Raw genomic sequence first — 17,131 nt, 5'->3', positions numbered from 1 at the left:
CTGGATGCTTGGGGCTGGTGCACTGGGACGGCCCAGAGGGATGGTATGGGGAGGGAGGAGGGAGGAAGGTTCGGGATGGGGAACACATGTATACCTGTGGCGGATTCATTTTGATATTTGGCAAAACTAATACAATTATGTAAAGTTTAAAAATAAAATAAAATTAGAGGGAAAAAAAAAAAAAGTGAATGAAATAAGTTGGAGGAAGTGGGAATGAACAGCTTATTGTATCTGAACAATGTAGATTTCGATTTTAGTACATTGTAGGAATTGCTTCCCAAGCCACAGGGAGGGTGCTGGGTCAGCCAGTATCAGCATCACCCACCAGTGATGCGTCTGGCCCTGCTCTCGGGCCCCTCAAGTCGCCAGAGGGCAGTGCGGGCGGCACAGAAGACTGCAGCCAAGATGAACTTGGATCTGATTCCAAGCGAGCAATTCTACCTCAGTGGGAGCTAGTAACGTGCCTGGTGGGGTGCTGGCCACCTTCACATCTGTCTGGCTTAATCTTCCCAAAAAGCTAGTGGGTGGGGTTTTTTTAATATTCTTGTTCAACTGAAGAGGAAAATGAAGTTTGGAGACATCACAGAAGGTGTCCACATTTATTGCAGTTGCTAAGACGCAGAGGTAGGAAGGGAACCCCGAAGTCCAAATCCCTAATCACAGTCACTCTGCTCCAGAGCCTCCGCCATCTGTACATATTTACAGGTGCCAAGCCTGTCCACCACTTCAGGTTCCTTGTCTTTGACTAAGTTACTAAGTGTCTCCAGCACCACTTTCCTCCCTCAGTAAACTTGATTCCATCTCACTCGTGAGTCTCACATAACGTAATATATGTGAAAGAGATGTTTAAACAAATGAAATTATTTACAAAACAGAAAGAGACTTAAAGATATAGAAAACACACTTATAGTTACCAAAGAGGAAACGTGGTGGCGGAGGGATAAATCAGGAGCTTGGGATAAACATACACACACCATTATGCATGGAGATAAAGCCTGAATATTCATTGGAAGGACTGATGCTGAAGCTTCAATACTTTGGCCACCTTATGTGAAGAGCCAACTCATTGGAAAAGACCCTGGTGCTGGGAAAGATTGAGGGCAGGAGAAGAAGGGGGCGACAGAGGATGAAATGGTTGGATGGCATCACCGACTCAATGGACATGAGTTTGAGCAAACTCTGGGAGACAGTGAGGGGAAGCTTGGTATGCTGCAGTTCATGGGGTCACAAAGAATCTGACATGACCGAGCAACTGAACAACGATCACTACTATATATAAGACAGATGACCAACAAGGACCTACTGTATAGCACAGGGAACTCTACTCAATATTCTGGGATAACCTATATGAGAAAAGAACCTAAAAAAGAATGAATATATATAACTGAATCATTTTGCTGTACACCTGAAAATAACAGCATTGTAACTATACTCTAATAAAATTAAAAGAAAAATTGTATATACTCTACGTGTCAATTATGCAAATAAAAATATTATTTTTGATGATGAGAGACAGGTGGCCTTGTGACATGATTCTGTCTCCTTTGTCACCACCAGAAAAGCCATCTCCGGCTTACTGGCAGGACTCACTACGCTCCAGGACAGATGCTGAGAAGAGAGAGCAGGGGCTCTAGAGGGGCACTCAGGTCTGCAGGCAGGCTGATGCCATGGGCACCTGGACCCTATATGTGGCTTGTTCCTAATGTATCACCTCCTCCACTTGGGGAACCTATAATATTTAGTTCTGGGGATTTCTTTTTTATTTCCCATTAATCCCAGAGACCTCTGTGATCATGATTCAGAACCACCGAAGTCGTCACCTTCAGCTCAGCATCTGTGACTAGACTGAACTGAACAACTCTGAGAGAAACCACGTCCGCTCCCTTAACCCAGGGGCCTGGATATGCACAATCTGGGGGCAACTTTTCATTTGCCAAGGTTGACGGGGATCTCACCCAGGCAGCGACTTTCTAAGCATTTACTGCCCAAGTCTGCCCCCTTGTGGACAGTCCTCACTGCTTATTTCTTTCAAAGTGCTTTCACATGGATTACGCAAAGACCATCAGACACTTGCTACCTATGAGGTAAGTAAGACTGGTATTATTTTCACTTTATAGTGAGAAAATGAGGTTTAGAGAGAGAAAGAAAACCACAAATCCTAGAATGACATTTAGCGTCTTTGTGCTGCCATTTAGCAAAATCCCCAAATATTCTAGTCAGAGTGCCCTGCACTTGAGCTCAGGTTAAGTCCTGGTTCAGCAACCGTCACCGAGCGAGGTTCTTTCACAGATGGAATTTGATCACTACCATAGCCTCCAGGATTTTGAACACTTGCATTTGGTGGAACTATTTTGTGCAGTGAGGTGCTGAAATCATTCTAGAAGGAAAAGTGATGGCTGATAGACCATTTCAAGTCTTGTGTGTGTGCTTCAGCGTGTGGTGGGTTGCTGCAGTCCCTCAAAGCTGGGTTTAGTTAAGCAGGAAAAGTACAGGCAGCAGGATGGGAACTCCTTTGAACACAGCCATTGGCCATGTCACAACAGGTGTAGCTGGCTTTGAAGTTCTCTGTGGAGGGTTTGACTGTGAGGGCACAGTGCAGCCCGGAGGCTGAGCTCTTCGATCCTGAGTCAGGCTGCCAGCGTCAGCCACTCAGTAGATATGCAACCCTGGTGAATCTCATAACCACCCTGTGTCTCAGCTGCCTCACAGAGAAAGCTAGGATAAAGAACAGTATTCACTTCGGAGATGGTGCAAAGTTTCAGCCACATAACTTACAGAAAGCACTCAGCGCCAAGCCCGCCACGGTGCCACAGGAGGAGCTGTCAGCAATCCCTCTCCCTGGCCGCTGATGAGCTGGCCTAAGGCTGCGCTCATGAAACAGAAGGAGGTTTGCCGGCGGGTGCAGAGTGGGTCTTTACTTTAAATACATTGCCCCAGTTACGGTTCTCAACCCCAGGATGGAGCGTGTCCTCGGAATTTTCTGTGGGCATTTTGGGTTATCCAGTGAAAGGAAACACTACAAGAATATGGGAAGTTGGATGCAAGAGACTGTCCCACTCAATTAAGAACTGTGAAGAGACGTGGCCCTAAAGAAGATGTACAAATGGCCAGAGAGCACATGAAACGATGCTCGACATCGCTAATCATCAGGGAAATGCAAATCAAAGCCACAAGGAGAGATCATCTCACACCACTAGGATGCTGTTTTGTTTTGTTTTTTTTAAACCCAGAAAATAGTAAGTGTTGGTGAGGATGTGCAAATCTGGAATCTTTATGTGCTGTTGGTGGGAATATAAAATGATACAGTCCTTATGGAAAGCAGTAAGGCAGGTCCTAAAAAACTGAAAAACAGAATTACCACATGATTGAGCAATTCCACTTCTGGGTATCGACGCCAAACAACTGAAAGCAGGGATATGAATAGATACTTATAAACCTATGTTTTTCCAGTAGTCACATACGGATGTGAGAGCTGAACCTTAAAGAAGGCTGAAGAATTGATGCTTTCGAATTGTGGTGTTGGAGAAGACTCTTGAGTCCTTTGGACAGCAAGGAGATCACACCAGCCAATCAATCCTAAAGGGAATCAACCCTGAATATTCACTGGAAGGACTGCTGCTGAAGCTGAAGCTCCAATACTTTAGCCACCTGATATGAAGAGCCGACTTACTGGAAAAGACCCCGATGCTGGGAAAGATTGAGGGCAAGAGGAGAAGGGGGTGACAGAGGATGAGATGGTTGGATGGTATCATTGACTCAATAGATGTGAGTTTGGGCAAACTCCAGGAGATAGTGAAGGACAGGGAAGCCTGGCATGCTGCAGTCTGTGGGGCTGCAGAGTCAGAGACGACTGAGTGACTGAACAACAACAATGTTCATAGCACCATTACTCCTAACAAGCAAAAAGTGAAAGTCATGCAAGTATCCACTGAAGGATGGATGAATAAACAAAAGGTGGGAATGCATACAATGGAATATTAGCCGTCAAAAGGAAGGAAATTCTGACACATGATACAATATGGATGAACTTTGAGGACATTATGCTAAGTAAAATAAACCCGACACAGAAGGTCAGATATTGCAGGAGTCCCCTTATATGAGGGACCCAGAATAGTCAGATACAGAGAAATAGAAAGTAGAATAGAAGTTGCCTAGGTCTGGGGGTGTGGAGAATAGGGAATCATTGTTTAAGGGATACAGAGTTTCAGTTTAGTAAGAGGAGCAGTTCTGTGGATAGATGGTAATGGTGGTCGCACAACAAGGTAAACATGTGATACCTGTTAAGTGTTAACATACACTTATCAGTGGTTACCATGGTAAATTTTATCACAGTTAAAAAAATGTCTCACTGCCACAGAGAACAGTGGTTGATAAGAGGGTCAGGGTGGGCTGGAGAGGGATGGATTGGGAGCTTGGGATTAGCAGATGCAAACTACTATATATAGAATGGATAAACAAGGCCCCCTACTGAACAGTGCAGGGAATGATATTCAATATCCCAGGATAAACCACAGTGGGAAAGAATACAAAAAAAGAATGAATATATGTATAAATGACTCACTTTGCTGTACAGCAAAAACATTGTAAATCAACTTCTTGTTCTTTTTCAGTCACTAAGTCGTGTCCGACTCTTTGCGACCCCACGAACTACAGTACGCCAGGCTTCCTCCACTAAATCAGCTAGACTTCAATAAATAAATGAAAAAAGTTGTCCCACCCAAAGTGCCAATAGCATCCTTTTGAGAGATACTTCCAGAATATCCAAAAATGATCAAATATACATGCATTTGGTTATAAGACCTAGTGCATTTGTCACACTAGTCTGGGTTTCCCCTTTTAGGTCACAGTTGCCAAGTTAAGGAGACACCTAAAATCAAGTTAAGAAACACCTCCAAGGAACCATAACACAGTTACAGGATTGGAAGGAGTCACTTTATAAACACACAACAGCTTTAGCTCCTTGGAGTTCTCATTTATTTATAGCCATTAATTTAGAAATTACTTCTACTAATCAATAGAAGTAGTAGATGCAATGCAGGAGACCGGAGTTCAATCCCTGCATCAGGAAGATCCCTTAGAGAAGGGAATGGCAACCCACCCCAATATTCTCGCCTGGAGAATCCATTGGACAGAGGAGCCTGTGGGGGCTATAGTCCATAGGATCACAAAGAGTCAGACACAACTGAGTGACTAACACACTTTCTACTAATCAATAGCATCACAATTGGAGAGGGCAATGGCACCCCACTCCAGCACTCTTGCCTGGAGGATCCTATGGATGGAGGAGCCTGGTGGGCTGCCGTCTTATGGGGTCCCACAGAGTCAGACACGACTGAAGTGACTTAGCAGCAGCAGCAGCAGCAGCAGGGGCAGCAAGCTGGGATTCCCAGCTACAAAGGAGACTTTCAGATTTCAACAGAAAACTCGAAACAGGAAGAAGTAGTTCTTACCTTGTAGATACAGGACTTGGCATTCAGGAAGAAAAGCTCGATGGTGGCATTGTCCTTCAGGTATGAGATGCTCTCGATATAGAACCTGCAAGAGAACAACTGTCAGTAAACCACGGACACACCGACCAATGAGGCAGAAAATCAAGTTGTCTGAGTTACACGATCTGACTGGAGGATGAGGACTTCCAACCCAACAGGAACAAAAGAAAAAGTCATCAATTCCTTAGTGCTTTTCAAGTTTTATTTATAGTGGATTAGGACCATCAAGACTGACAGCCCTTCCCATAGCTAGGAGCCAGGTTCGCCATCAGCCTCCAGGAGTAAACTTGAACTTGACCATTTACTTCTATTTTCCTTACCTGTTGCCAATTTTTTTTTTTTACAATGTCACTTGTTTCCATTACATTACTTTCTGTCCTAATCACTGTTAAGTTGGAGTTTTAAAAGATAATTTCTTTTGCTTAGTTGAATAAAGGACCTTATTTTCTTTGAAATGGTTACAACAGATCTGAAGACAGCAAGGTAGGGTTTGACATCTCTACATCCAGAAGGCTGGGGCCGGTGTTCTTAACACTGTGATATTCATGAACATGAAGCCAAATGAAAATTGGATTCTTATGCAGATGAAGCTTATGGGGTTTTTTTCAAGTTGACACATTCTGAAATTATTTAAGTTTGCATTCAATAAGTCTTTACAAGTTGATTCTGGAGTTTATTCAATTCCCTAATTAGATAAGGCACTTGTACTTGTCTTAGGATCAGCTATACTGAGGGAGCCGAGATGACAGGGGAGAAGGAAATGATTGGCATGCAGAGCCTTGGAGGGGAGGAGGTTCTGAGTAAGGGGTGACAACTCCTGGGGGGGCCTCATGGAAACTGGGTACCTGCCTCATGGAAACTGGGGGCACCTGCCTTGTGGAAATTGGAGGCACCAAGAGGGGGTAGAAGGTGAAATGAGAAAAAAGCAAGTGCTGTGGTCTTTCAGAACAGCATTAAGATATGATGGAAGGAGTCACGGGGAGGAAAGTCAAGAGCCCAGTAATCTGTGCCCAGGGCTTTGTGATTCAGGACAAGTCACACTGGGCTTCTGCTTGCCAGACTATAAAAGACAGCAGGACGCCATCAGCAGTTCCCCACCTAAAATGTTTGCTGCTTTCAAGTACTGGAACCTAATGCAGATTAAGAACTTCCTGGTGGCTCAGTGGTAAAGAATCTGCTTGCATGCAGATCCCTGGGCTGGGAAAATCTACTAGAGAAGGAAATGGCAACCCACTCCAGTATTCTTGCCTGGAGAATTCTATGGACAGAGGAGGTGATGGGCTACAGTCCATGGGGTTGCAAAAGAGTTGGACGTGACTTCGAGACTAAACAACAATAAAAACAGCAAAACCAACACACCAACATTGCATAAGGCAAACAACAGGTTTGTGTAGGCTAGGGTAAGTCCACGGCATCCCACTTTGCAACCTCTGGTCTACAGCTAAGTAAACAACATCTTTGACCATTTCACAGATATGCACAGAGGCTGTTGTGATGAATACAACACAGATTCAGTTAAATTTGTGAGTAACTCCAGAGTAACTTCAGATATTAGTAGACATTTTCAATCCACAGATATTAGTCCTACAATTACCATCATGAAAGGTCTACAAAATTTTTGGAAATTACAATTCTATCTTCATTTGTGCAAAGCCTGGGAATGAACAGGCTGGCTGATCACCCCTTTCCCCTACTGAAAATACAAAGCACTTGCCTCCTGCTTTTGGACCAAGCATTTTAAGTCATGAAGGTCTCCGTAAAGGGTCTGCAGCAGTCTCAGAGAAACTGGGAAGCTGCGCCCCTTTCACTCTCCTAATAACAAAGACTTGAAATGCGGTAGCAAATTCTACTTCTCAAAGCAAAAACAGTTGTCTCTCTGTATTGGCAGGGGATTGGTTCCAGGATCCCCTCCCCAAGGATATCCCTTGGATGCTCAAGTCTCTGATATAAAATGGTGCAGTACAGTCAGTACATATCAGGGTTTTACATCTGATCCATGCATATGGAGAACGGACTGCAAGTTAAATGCGATGTCATTTAAAAGACTCCATCCCTTGTAAAAGGTTCTTGGCGATGGGTAGTCAGAATAGCAAAATCAGAAGGAAAGAAGGCAGACAGATGGAAGGGAAGGGAAAGGAAGGCAGGTGGCGGAGGGGAGGGTGACAAAGGCTCAGGACGGGGCTTTGGGGCAGGGGGTTGGGGGACAGCAAAGCCAGATTAGCTGGGAGACTTGCTGTACTGTGCTTAGTCGCTCAGTGTGCCCGACTCTTTGCGACCACATGGACTGTAGCCTGCCAGGCTCCTCTGTCCATGGGACTCTCTAGGCAAGAACACTGGAGTGGGTTGCCATGTCCTCCTCCAGGGGATCTTCCCAACTCAGGAATCAACCTGGGGTCTCCTGCATTGCAGGTGGATTCTTTACCAGCTGAGCTACCAGGGAAGCCCAGAGACCTGCAAGGGTGGCCTATTACAAATCAATTCTGCCTCTATACCTGTGTCCAAGCTACTCTTCTCACCCCAGAACAATCCTGCTGCAGATCCCAGCTCATTCCTGCTCCCTTTCGCCTTGCTCAGTCATGACATGTTTTCATTGACTCTGTGGACGGTCCCCACAGAGGATCTCCTCTCCTGGGCTCCAGTGACACCCTCTGCTTATTGTGTGGCCCCTGGTCCCGAGATTCCCTGTTCTCTGAGATGCCGTCTCACTAGGCTGCTGACTCCTTAAGGGCTGGGACCCAATCTCATTCATTTCTGCATTCCCAGCACTAATCCAGGACCTGGCACCAACGTGTACAATTTTTTAAAATTTTATTTCTTTATAAATTATTTTAAAAAAAAACGTATTCTTTTCCATTATGGCTTATCACAAGATATTGAATATAGTTCCCTGTGCTATATGGTAGGACCTTGCTGTTTATCCATTCTAAATGTAACAATTTGTATCTGGGGTTCCCTGGTAGCTCAGACAGTGAAGAATCTACCTATAATGCAGGAGACCCAGGTTTGATCCCTGGGTTGGGAAGATCCCCTGGAGAAGGGAATGGCTACCCACTCCAGCATTCCTTTATATATATATATATATTTTATTTTTGGCTGTGCTGGGTCTTCGCTGAGCTTTACTCTAGTTGCAAGAGCAGGGGCAACTCTCTAGTTTGCAGCACGCACGCTTCTCATTGCGCTGGCGTCTCTTGGGCCAGTGCACGGGCTCTGGGGTCGAGAGCTTCGGTAGTTGCTGCACCACATGGGCTCAGTAGTTGCCGCTCCTGTGCTTTGCACAGGCTCAGCAGTTGTGGTGCACTGGCTTAGTTACTCGGCAGCATGAGGGATCTTCCCAGATCAGGGATCGAACCTGTGCCTCCTACACTGGCAGGCAGATTCTTTACCACTGAGCCACCAGGGAAACCCTACTCCAGCATTCTTGCCTGGAGAACTCCATGGACAGAGGAGTCTGGTGGGGTATCAAACCCCAAGTCCCAGTCCATCCCTCTCCCTTCCTGCCTCCCCCTTGGCAACCACAGTCTTGTGAGTCTGTTTCTAGTTCACAGATAAGCTCCTTTTGTGTCACAGCTTAGATTTCACACAAAAGTGCTATCATATGGTACTTGTCTTTCTTTTTCTGAATTACTTCACATAGTATGATAATCTCTAGTTTCATCCATATTGCTGCAAACGGCATTATTTTGTTCTTTTTATGGCTGAATAGTATTCTACTGTATATATAACATGTAAGTTTATATGAGTGAAAAAGTCTGATTTTCAACTGTTCTCCGCTCCATACACCACTGTTAGGAGTTCTTATTGGACAGTGAAATGAGTGACAAAGACATGTGGGAGGGAGAAAAAAAAATAAATGATTTCCCAGCCCATTTATAATGATTAGGGGTCCTTACACTCCACACCCAGCCCCTGCCCCTCTACCCCTTCTCTCAGTGTGAACGTACAAAGCTGTTCACAGAGATATGCTGATGACTTTGAATCCTAGAGCCAGGAGAACACCAGAGGCTTTTGGAATTTGCCAGTGAGTGACCTTAGTTCGGTAATAATTATGAACCTAAAGCTGTTGGGTCTGAAATAACTTGATTTTCAAAACAATGCCTTACGTCTTGATACCATTCATTTTAATGCTTGACAATTAAGGAGTGAAGACATTCTGTCCCACCCCCTCCCAATTTTTTCTTCAACAGCATATTAAGCAAAAACATTACAATTCCCTTTCCAGCTCTCTAATAATGGGAAACTGAAATGAGATGGCAAATTTTATGCCTTTTGAGGTAGTATTTGTTCTCTGGCTTCACAAGAGACAGGAAGGTGGAGGAAATAACTATATTCTGAGGTGGAGGGAAAAAAAAATCACTTCCTTTTGACAGAAACTGGAAAGCAGTTTCCTGTTAACCTTTATCACCAAGAAACAGCCTGGGAAACCCAGTGAGTTCCAGGGCTGTCATATTATTGTTCTGTAATCCTGGGTATTTAATTCATCCTGAACTTTCCATCTGTGCTAGGGAGCTGGTGAGTCAAAAGTGCCCAGAGGAAAACAGACCTTGGACATCTCAATCCCAAGCCAAGGCCCAATATACACTCGGAGAGAACTTCTAGGGAAATGGGGAAGGTTGACAGTGTCTGTTCAAAGTGGAGATCCCAGTTCTGTTCTTTGGGGCTTTCCTGGTGGCTCAGACGGTAAAGAATCCACCTGCAATGCAGGAGACCTGGGTTTGATCCCTGGGTTGGGAAGATCCCCTGGAGAAGGGAATGGCTACCCACTCCAGTATTCTTGCCAGGGAAGTCCCATGGACAGAGAAGCCTGGCGAGCTGCAGTCCATGGGGTGGCAGAGTCAGGCACGCCTGAGCGACTAACACTTATCTGCTCTTTTGGTTTTTCCTGAGAACCTTATCAAAGGTCCTCCTTTGAGGCACTAGATGGCGATGTTGCATTTCCTTACCTACCAGTGCGGAATGTCAGCGTTAGAGCGGGTTCACAAAAAACATTCCAGGTCTCTGGGTAAACCTAAGGAAACGGATGATGTCTCTCGTATTCAGAGGGTCTGTGTGGATGATTCCAAGCCTGATTCTGTATTAACTGACGGGTCTGGATGCCTTGACATCCGGGGTCTTGCTTACCCTGTGGGCAATCCAATGCCTACAACCCCTTTCCTCGCCTGCCCCAGGGGAATTTCACACTCCAGGCTGCTATTCACCTTCCTTAATTATCTCAGAGCCAAGAACTGGATAACTTGGGAGAGTCCACATACCCCCAGAGGCTGCTAAAGTTATTCAAACTAGCCAGTCCTAAGCCTGCTTACCACGCCTGATCTATTCCTGCAGAAACCACAGTGAAGGCTCTTGCCCACAGGTACCTCACTCCCTCTGCTTCCTGGCCGAGCCTGGTGCTTCCCCACGTGCTTTACTCTGCTGGGAACCCTCTCCTCTTGGGAATCAACTAGCAGTCTCTCTTTTCAATGTTAGTCATTTCCTTATCCGTTGGCCCCAAGTACCTGAATAAAAATAAGGCCTACATTCTAAAACAGGCTCTTCATGGGAACTTCCCTGATGGTTTGGTGATTAAGAATCCACCTTCCAAGGCAGGGGATGCAGGTTTGACCCCTGGTTGGAAACCTAAGATCCCACACGCTTTGGGGCAACTAAGCCGGTGTACGACAACTAGAGAAACTCACATGCCATAACAAACATCCCACGTGCTGCAACGAAGACCCAAAGCAGCCAAATAAATAAATATATTTTTTAAAAACCTAAAACAGGTTCTTCAGCGCATTTAATAGGGCTGAATCTTTTTCTTTATTCTCCCATGCTGTGCAGCTTGTGACATCTTAGTTACCTGACTAGGGACTGAACCCAGGCCCCGGGCAGTGAAAGCACCAAGTCCTAACCACTGGACTGCCAGGGAATTCCCAGTAGGACTGAATCACAGGGCTTCTTTTTGAGTCAAAGGAAACAGTGCTCTGGGCCAAGGGCAAACCTGGCTCAGTACCATGACTGATGCCACACGCAACCTGACCCAGATGATGCCAGTCTGAGGATATTTTATCAGATGGTCTGAAGTAGGAATACATATGTGCTATGCTATTACGTGTCTGAGTGTATTCAATACTCAAGGCTCTGGAGCCTTCGGGGAGTCTGGTCCCCTTAACCTGTAGAAGCCTCAGGTGGCGGCAGACTGAACACCCCCCTGCAGGATGACATCAGCTAGGGGCTCCTATGGGCCCTCTCGCTCCCCCTCCTCCCTCTCACATCCCCACTTGGCACTTGGGAATCACTGACTATTTACGGCAAGTGTTAATTAAATGGCCCAATGATTTCATTTCATAATGAACACAAATGTCACATTTGGAATGCTGGCTTTTGGTAGCAAAAAGGAGCGATAGTAATGAGAAAGATAATTAATACTGCTGTGAGTTTATGCAGCCAAGTATCTCTGATGTTGAGAATTTCAACAGCGCCGAGAATCCTAACTGGGACACCCAGTCGAGATCTAATGAGTTCTGGTTAGTGGACACCTCCTTTTAGGTCCACACCATCGTTGTTACTGCGAGTGACAGGAAACAGCACTTGCTGTCTTAATTAGCCCCGAAAGACACCAACAGGCAGGTCGTGAACTTGGCTATAACATCCCCCCTCCCAGATGACAGCTTCCTGGCATCTCCTCTCTTTTTTTTCTTCTCTGTAGCTCACTTTATTTTATTGTTTGTGAAACTCTAGGTTTGAAGAGACACATCTAACTTCTATTTATTTTCCTATAAACAATGTCGATGACCAGAGCTCCAAGAACACTTGGCTGCAGAACACACAATGAAAGGAACACCCAGACACGGAGGAATTATCCTGAGCACAAACTTAAGTCCATTAAAAAAAAAAAGAAGGGGACTTCCCTAAAGAAGGGGACTTCCCTGGCGGTCCAGTGGTAAAGATCCTGTGCTTCCAACATAGGCATCATGGGTTTGATCCCGGATCAGGGATGAGATCTCACCTGTCTCATGGTCAAAAAATAAAAACAAAAAAACCCCAAAAAGGACAGAGCGACTTCTTTGGGTGAATAGGCATATTTTTCCTTCTATTTTTTCTTGACCTATTTCTTTATTTTCTTAATTGTGTTTGGTTGTTCTGGGTCTCTATTGCTGTGTGTGGGCTTCCTCCAGTCGTGGCAAGTCGGGGCTACTCTCCAGTTGCAGTCCGCGGCTTCTCATTGTGGTGGCTTCTCTTGTGGCAGAGCACAGTCTCTAGGCACATGGGCTTAGTTGCCTTGTGGCATGTTGGGACTTCCTGTACCAGGGATTGAACCAGTGTCCCCTGCACTGCAAGGCAAATTCTTCACTGCTGGACCATCAGGGAAACCCTCTTGACCTACTTATTAAGCTTGACTGGTGGTCCCTACCAGAGGGTCACTGCTCTCAATTTGGGGAGCTTGCCTCATGGCATTAAACAATGACCTTGTCATTGAATGTGATCTTTGTCAAACTGATCACTGGGAGGCTTGTAGAAGATGTGTGAGGGGTCAGGGGGTGGGGAGAGATGAGGCTGGAGAGGCATGCACAAGTCAGGTCACCCAGGACAAGCGAGGGCAGCCTTAGCATGATAATGCATTGGGGATCAAATGACAATCCTAGAAAGGTGCTCAGTGACAACATATAGAAGAGGGTGGGAGGGGCCAAGACCTGAAGCAGAGATGAACAAGGAGATTTCAGGATCAGCTGAGACTTATGAAGGTCCTAATTACAGACAGGGGCGTGTACAGGGAGGGTAAAAGTGAAAATGTTAGTCACTCAGTTGTCTGACTCTTTGTGACCCCATGGACTGTAGCCCGCCAGGCTCCTCTGTCCATGCAATTCTCCAGGTAAGAATACTGGAGTGGTTTGTGATTCCGTTCTCCAGGGTATCTCCCCGACCCAGGGATTGAACCTAGGTCTCCTGCATTGCAGCTGTTAAGTCGCTTCAGTCGTGTCTGACTCTGTACGACCCCATAGACGGCAGCCCAGAGAGATTCTTAATTATCTGATCCACCAGGGAAGCCCATGGAAGGTAAAGGACAGAGCTATTTAAGATATGTTAGATAAGAGGAATTCACAGATAAGAGGGCAGAGAAGGGAACAGGTGGGAGAGAGCTGATGACATCCAGGCTGAGTTTCAAGTTACTGGCTTGAGGGGCTGAATGGGTGGTGGTGCCCACTGCAGAGATAAGGAGGCATCAAAGCAAGAAGACCAGGTTTGGGGGCAGAAAGATGATGATGTTACTTGATTCAGACATGAGGGCAGAGAAGCGCCTGTGCAATTTGGTGCCCAGAGATCTCCAGTTACCATGGGGCTAATGGGACCAGACACTGGACCCTTAGAGACTGAGGGATCAGTGGGACATGGGAAAAGGGGCAAGTCCATCCTTCCGAACCTCTGCTGTGAACATAAGGGGGCACAGGGGTAGGAGCTGCAGGAGGAGGCAAGTCAGGGAAGGTATTTTCTTTTGTGAGGGTGAGAGTGCTGTGGATGTGGAGGGAGGGCTCTGTGGAGAAGAAGCGGCTTAAGATAGAGAAAAAGAGTGGAGACTGAGGGGAGTAAGCTCCCTGAGGTGGTGGGAGGCACTGGAACTAGAAGGTATGTGGACCCACCAGCCTCAGATAATGGAATGAGGTGTGTGTGTGTGTATGAGAGAGAGGGAGAGGGAGAGAGGGATGGAGGTGGGAGAAAGGGACCCTGGAAGTTGGGGGGTTTAACTTGTTCACTGATCTGATCTTAAATCCTCAAACAGCATCTACATCATACAAGCTCCCAATGAGTATTCATAAACCAATACCCAAACCCATCGATGATGGTGAGTACTTAGCATGGAGTTCACAAGTTAGAAAGCTGTTGACAACCCATAGTTGAAATGATAGGCTTTTGGCTCTTAATGTCCAGCAGTGATGCAGCTCAGAATGACAAAAACGGACCAGCTGGACAGAGGAGTTTTCTCCATAGAATAGGAGAGAGCACAGCACAGGGCAGAATGTCTCCACACTGGAGGTCCCTGTTGTCAGGAGATGGCAGGTCCCTCTCAAGAGGGACTAATGGCACACATCTCTGCTTCCCTCTTTAAGACTCCCCTTCCATTTGCTAAGGTGGTTTCCAATGGGGCTGCCAAGCTTCTGGACTGCAGGTTGCGGTTGTCCCCGCAGGGGGCGCTCTGTCCATGGTGCTGACTTGGGCAGTCCCAGAGCAGCAAGGTCAGGTCTGGGAGGGCTGCCTTTCTCACCGCCCCTCTCACCCAGTGCTGGGTGCAGTTGTCCTTTGCAGATGGACGCCAGGGCTGCAGATGAGGCCAAGCATGGAGCCCAAGATGGGTCAAGGCTAGCGATCTCGACTCAGGTCCTCTGGCCCTGCCTGCACAGGGAGCAATGGTAGGCTCTCTGATTAGCAATCTTGATGTCCCCTTTCATTTGTGAGAGGGAGACTGCGTGGTGCAGAGGGCAAGGCCCCAGGATGGGAGTCAGATCTGGCTGGACAGATACAGTAACTTACTAGCCATGCTGGGGAGAGAGTTTACTTAAACATCTTGGTCCCCCATCTCCTTATCTTGATTAGGAAAAACAATAGTGCTTCAAGGACTGTTGCAAACTAATTCACCCATAGTAATGGACAGTTGCCTTCTCTCTGACCTTTTTCCTTTTTAGGTAATTACTAAGACCCTGATGTCGCTGTGGCCATTCCTGGTCATTTGATTGATGAGAGCTGTAGTGATCAAGTCCCTTTGAGGCTAAATAATGGGTCAGTGATGGCAGGTTCTCAGCCCTCCTTCCTGTTATTCTGAGGCTGCCTTGCTTCACACCCTCCAAGGAAGCGAAAGACAGTGAAAGTTGCTCAGTCGTGTCCAACTCTTTGCGACCCCAGGGACTCTACAGTCCATGGAATTCTCCAGGCCAGAATATAGGAGTGGGTAGCCTTTCCCTTTTCCAGGGATCTTCCCAAGCCAGGTCTCCTGCATTGTAGGTGGATTCTTCACCAGCTGAGCCACCAGGGAAGCCCAAGAATACCGGAGTGGGTATCCCTTCTCCAGCAGATCTTCCCAACCCAGGAATCGAACTGGGGTCTCCTGCATTGCAGGCAGATTCTTTACCAACTGACCTATCAGAAGGAAAAGTTTATTTCCTGGCTTAGAGGATAAACAGAATTCTGTGAGTTCCAATTCACATTATTTATTAATATATTTGGGTCGTATTTTTCCTAATTGGTTGAAAGGAGGCGCTAATTCTGCCTAGATGTTTTGAATATGCACTGCAGTGAAAGAATATATAAATGCCAAGGAACAAGCTATGCTGGGTGGCAGCACAAACACAGATCCTTGGTGACAAAGGGTTAAGATTTCTACTTGAAGAGTTCCTAAATCTTGGCTTAAGGCAGCCAATCTCCCCCATGGTCTCTTTTATCAGGTGGTTTTCTTCTGCCTTTATTCTCTGATATGACTGTACACATGTTACACAGATGTAACATAGATGTTTAAAGGAAAGGAGAGTGGCAGTGAAGGCGTGGAGAGTCAGGGTGCATGGGGAATGCACGGATGATGGACACCTGGCTTCTTGCTTAGAAAGGTCAGTATGGACACAAAGAGAAAGAGCCCAGTTGGACAGGATGTCTTTCAGAGACTCTGGTATACTCCAAGGTCTGGGTCTTTTATGAAGATAATTTGTCATACCACTCCTTTGGAAAAATATAGCCTGTAGCCATTCTCAGAAAGGCATGAAGTTATAAACTGGGAATTCTTCCCAGGCCGAAAATCAAGGTAAAAGCACAGAATTCATCCCCAAGGGAAAATCTGCCTCCTCTCTGGGAGAAGACAAATGATCAGAGTTTTGCTGCGTGCTGTTCAGCCAGCTGCAAACTGGGGACTCAGGGAAAGTAGGGGTTCCGGGAGACAGGATCCTCTGTGGCCAGTGCTAAGGAGACACCCTCCCTGGGAGTCTGATGTGATAATTCAAGTGACAGAAGATGAGGGCCTGAGTTCAGGTAATAGAGAGGAGAGGGAAAAGCAGGGAAAGATTTTGTAAGCAGCAGCAGAGAATTAATGCCTGTAACAATCTGAGGGGAAGGAAAGGAGGACAGACGTTAAGATTTAAGCCTACTGACATTGCTGGCTTTCAAGGTAGGGAAAAGCGGCCTTGAGTCTAAGAATGTGGGCGGTCTCTTGAAAGTGGCAAAAGTGAAGGGAACAGGGCCTACTCTGGTGGTCTGGTGGTTGAGAATCTGCCTTTCAGGGCAGGAGGTGCTGGTTCGATCTCTGATTAGGGAATTAAGATCCCTAGAGAAGCTCTTGGGCCACAACAAAGACCCAACACAGCCAAAATACAATTTTTTAAAAAGTCAAGGGAATAGACTCTTTGAGAACCTTAAGCAGGCAACACAGGCCTGCCGAGACCTTTATTTTAGATCGATGTAGTTAATTAGATAAGGTTAATTTTGAATTTATAGAGTCATAAGATTTAAAAAAAAAAGGGGGCCTCCCTGGTGGCTCAGATGGTAAAGAATCTGCCTACAATGTAGGAGACTCAGGTCTGATTCCTGGGTTTGGATGATCCCCTGGAGAAGGGAATGGCTAACCACTCCAGTATTCTTGCCTGGGAAATCCCATGGACAGAGGATTCCATGGGGTCACAAAGAGTTGGACA

At 46.1% G+C, this 17,131-nt stretch overlaps 1 protein-coding gene across 12 annotated transcripts in view; it reads right to left on the bottom strand.

The window, feature by feature from the left end:
* FRMD4A (FERM domain containing 4A) overlaps nt 1-17,131 on the bottom strand; it is a 521,947-nt gene that overhangs the window by 141,047 nt on the left and 363,769 nt on the right. For all 12 annotated transcript variants that reach the window (XM_086334274.1, XM_086334272.1, XM_086334273.1 and 9 more), the window contains exon 5: nt 5,451-5,535. In XM_086334274.1, coding sequence (XP_086190400.1) covers nt 5,451-5,535 — 85 coding nt within the window. The remainder of the gene's footprint in view (nt 1-5,450; nt 5,536-17,131) is intronic.

The sequence above is a fragment of the Bos grunniens genome, chromosome 13 (assembly GCF_055505025.1).
Source record: "Bos grunniens cultivar Pamir isolate PY7600 chromosome 13, Bosgru_T2T1.0, whole genome shotgun sequence".
NCBI classification, from domain to species: Eukaryota; Metazoa; Chordata; class Mammalia; order Artiodactyla; family Bovidae; genus Bos; species Bos grunniens.
The sequence above is the reverse complement of the archived record's forward strand: the minus strand, read 5'-3'. Positions and strand labels throughout refer to the sequence as shown.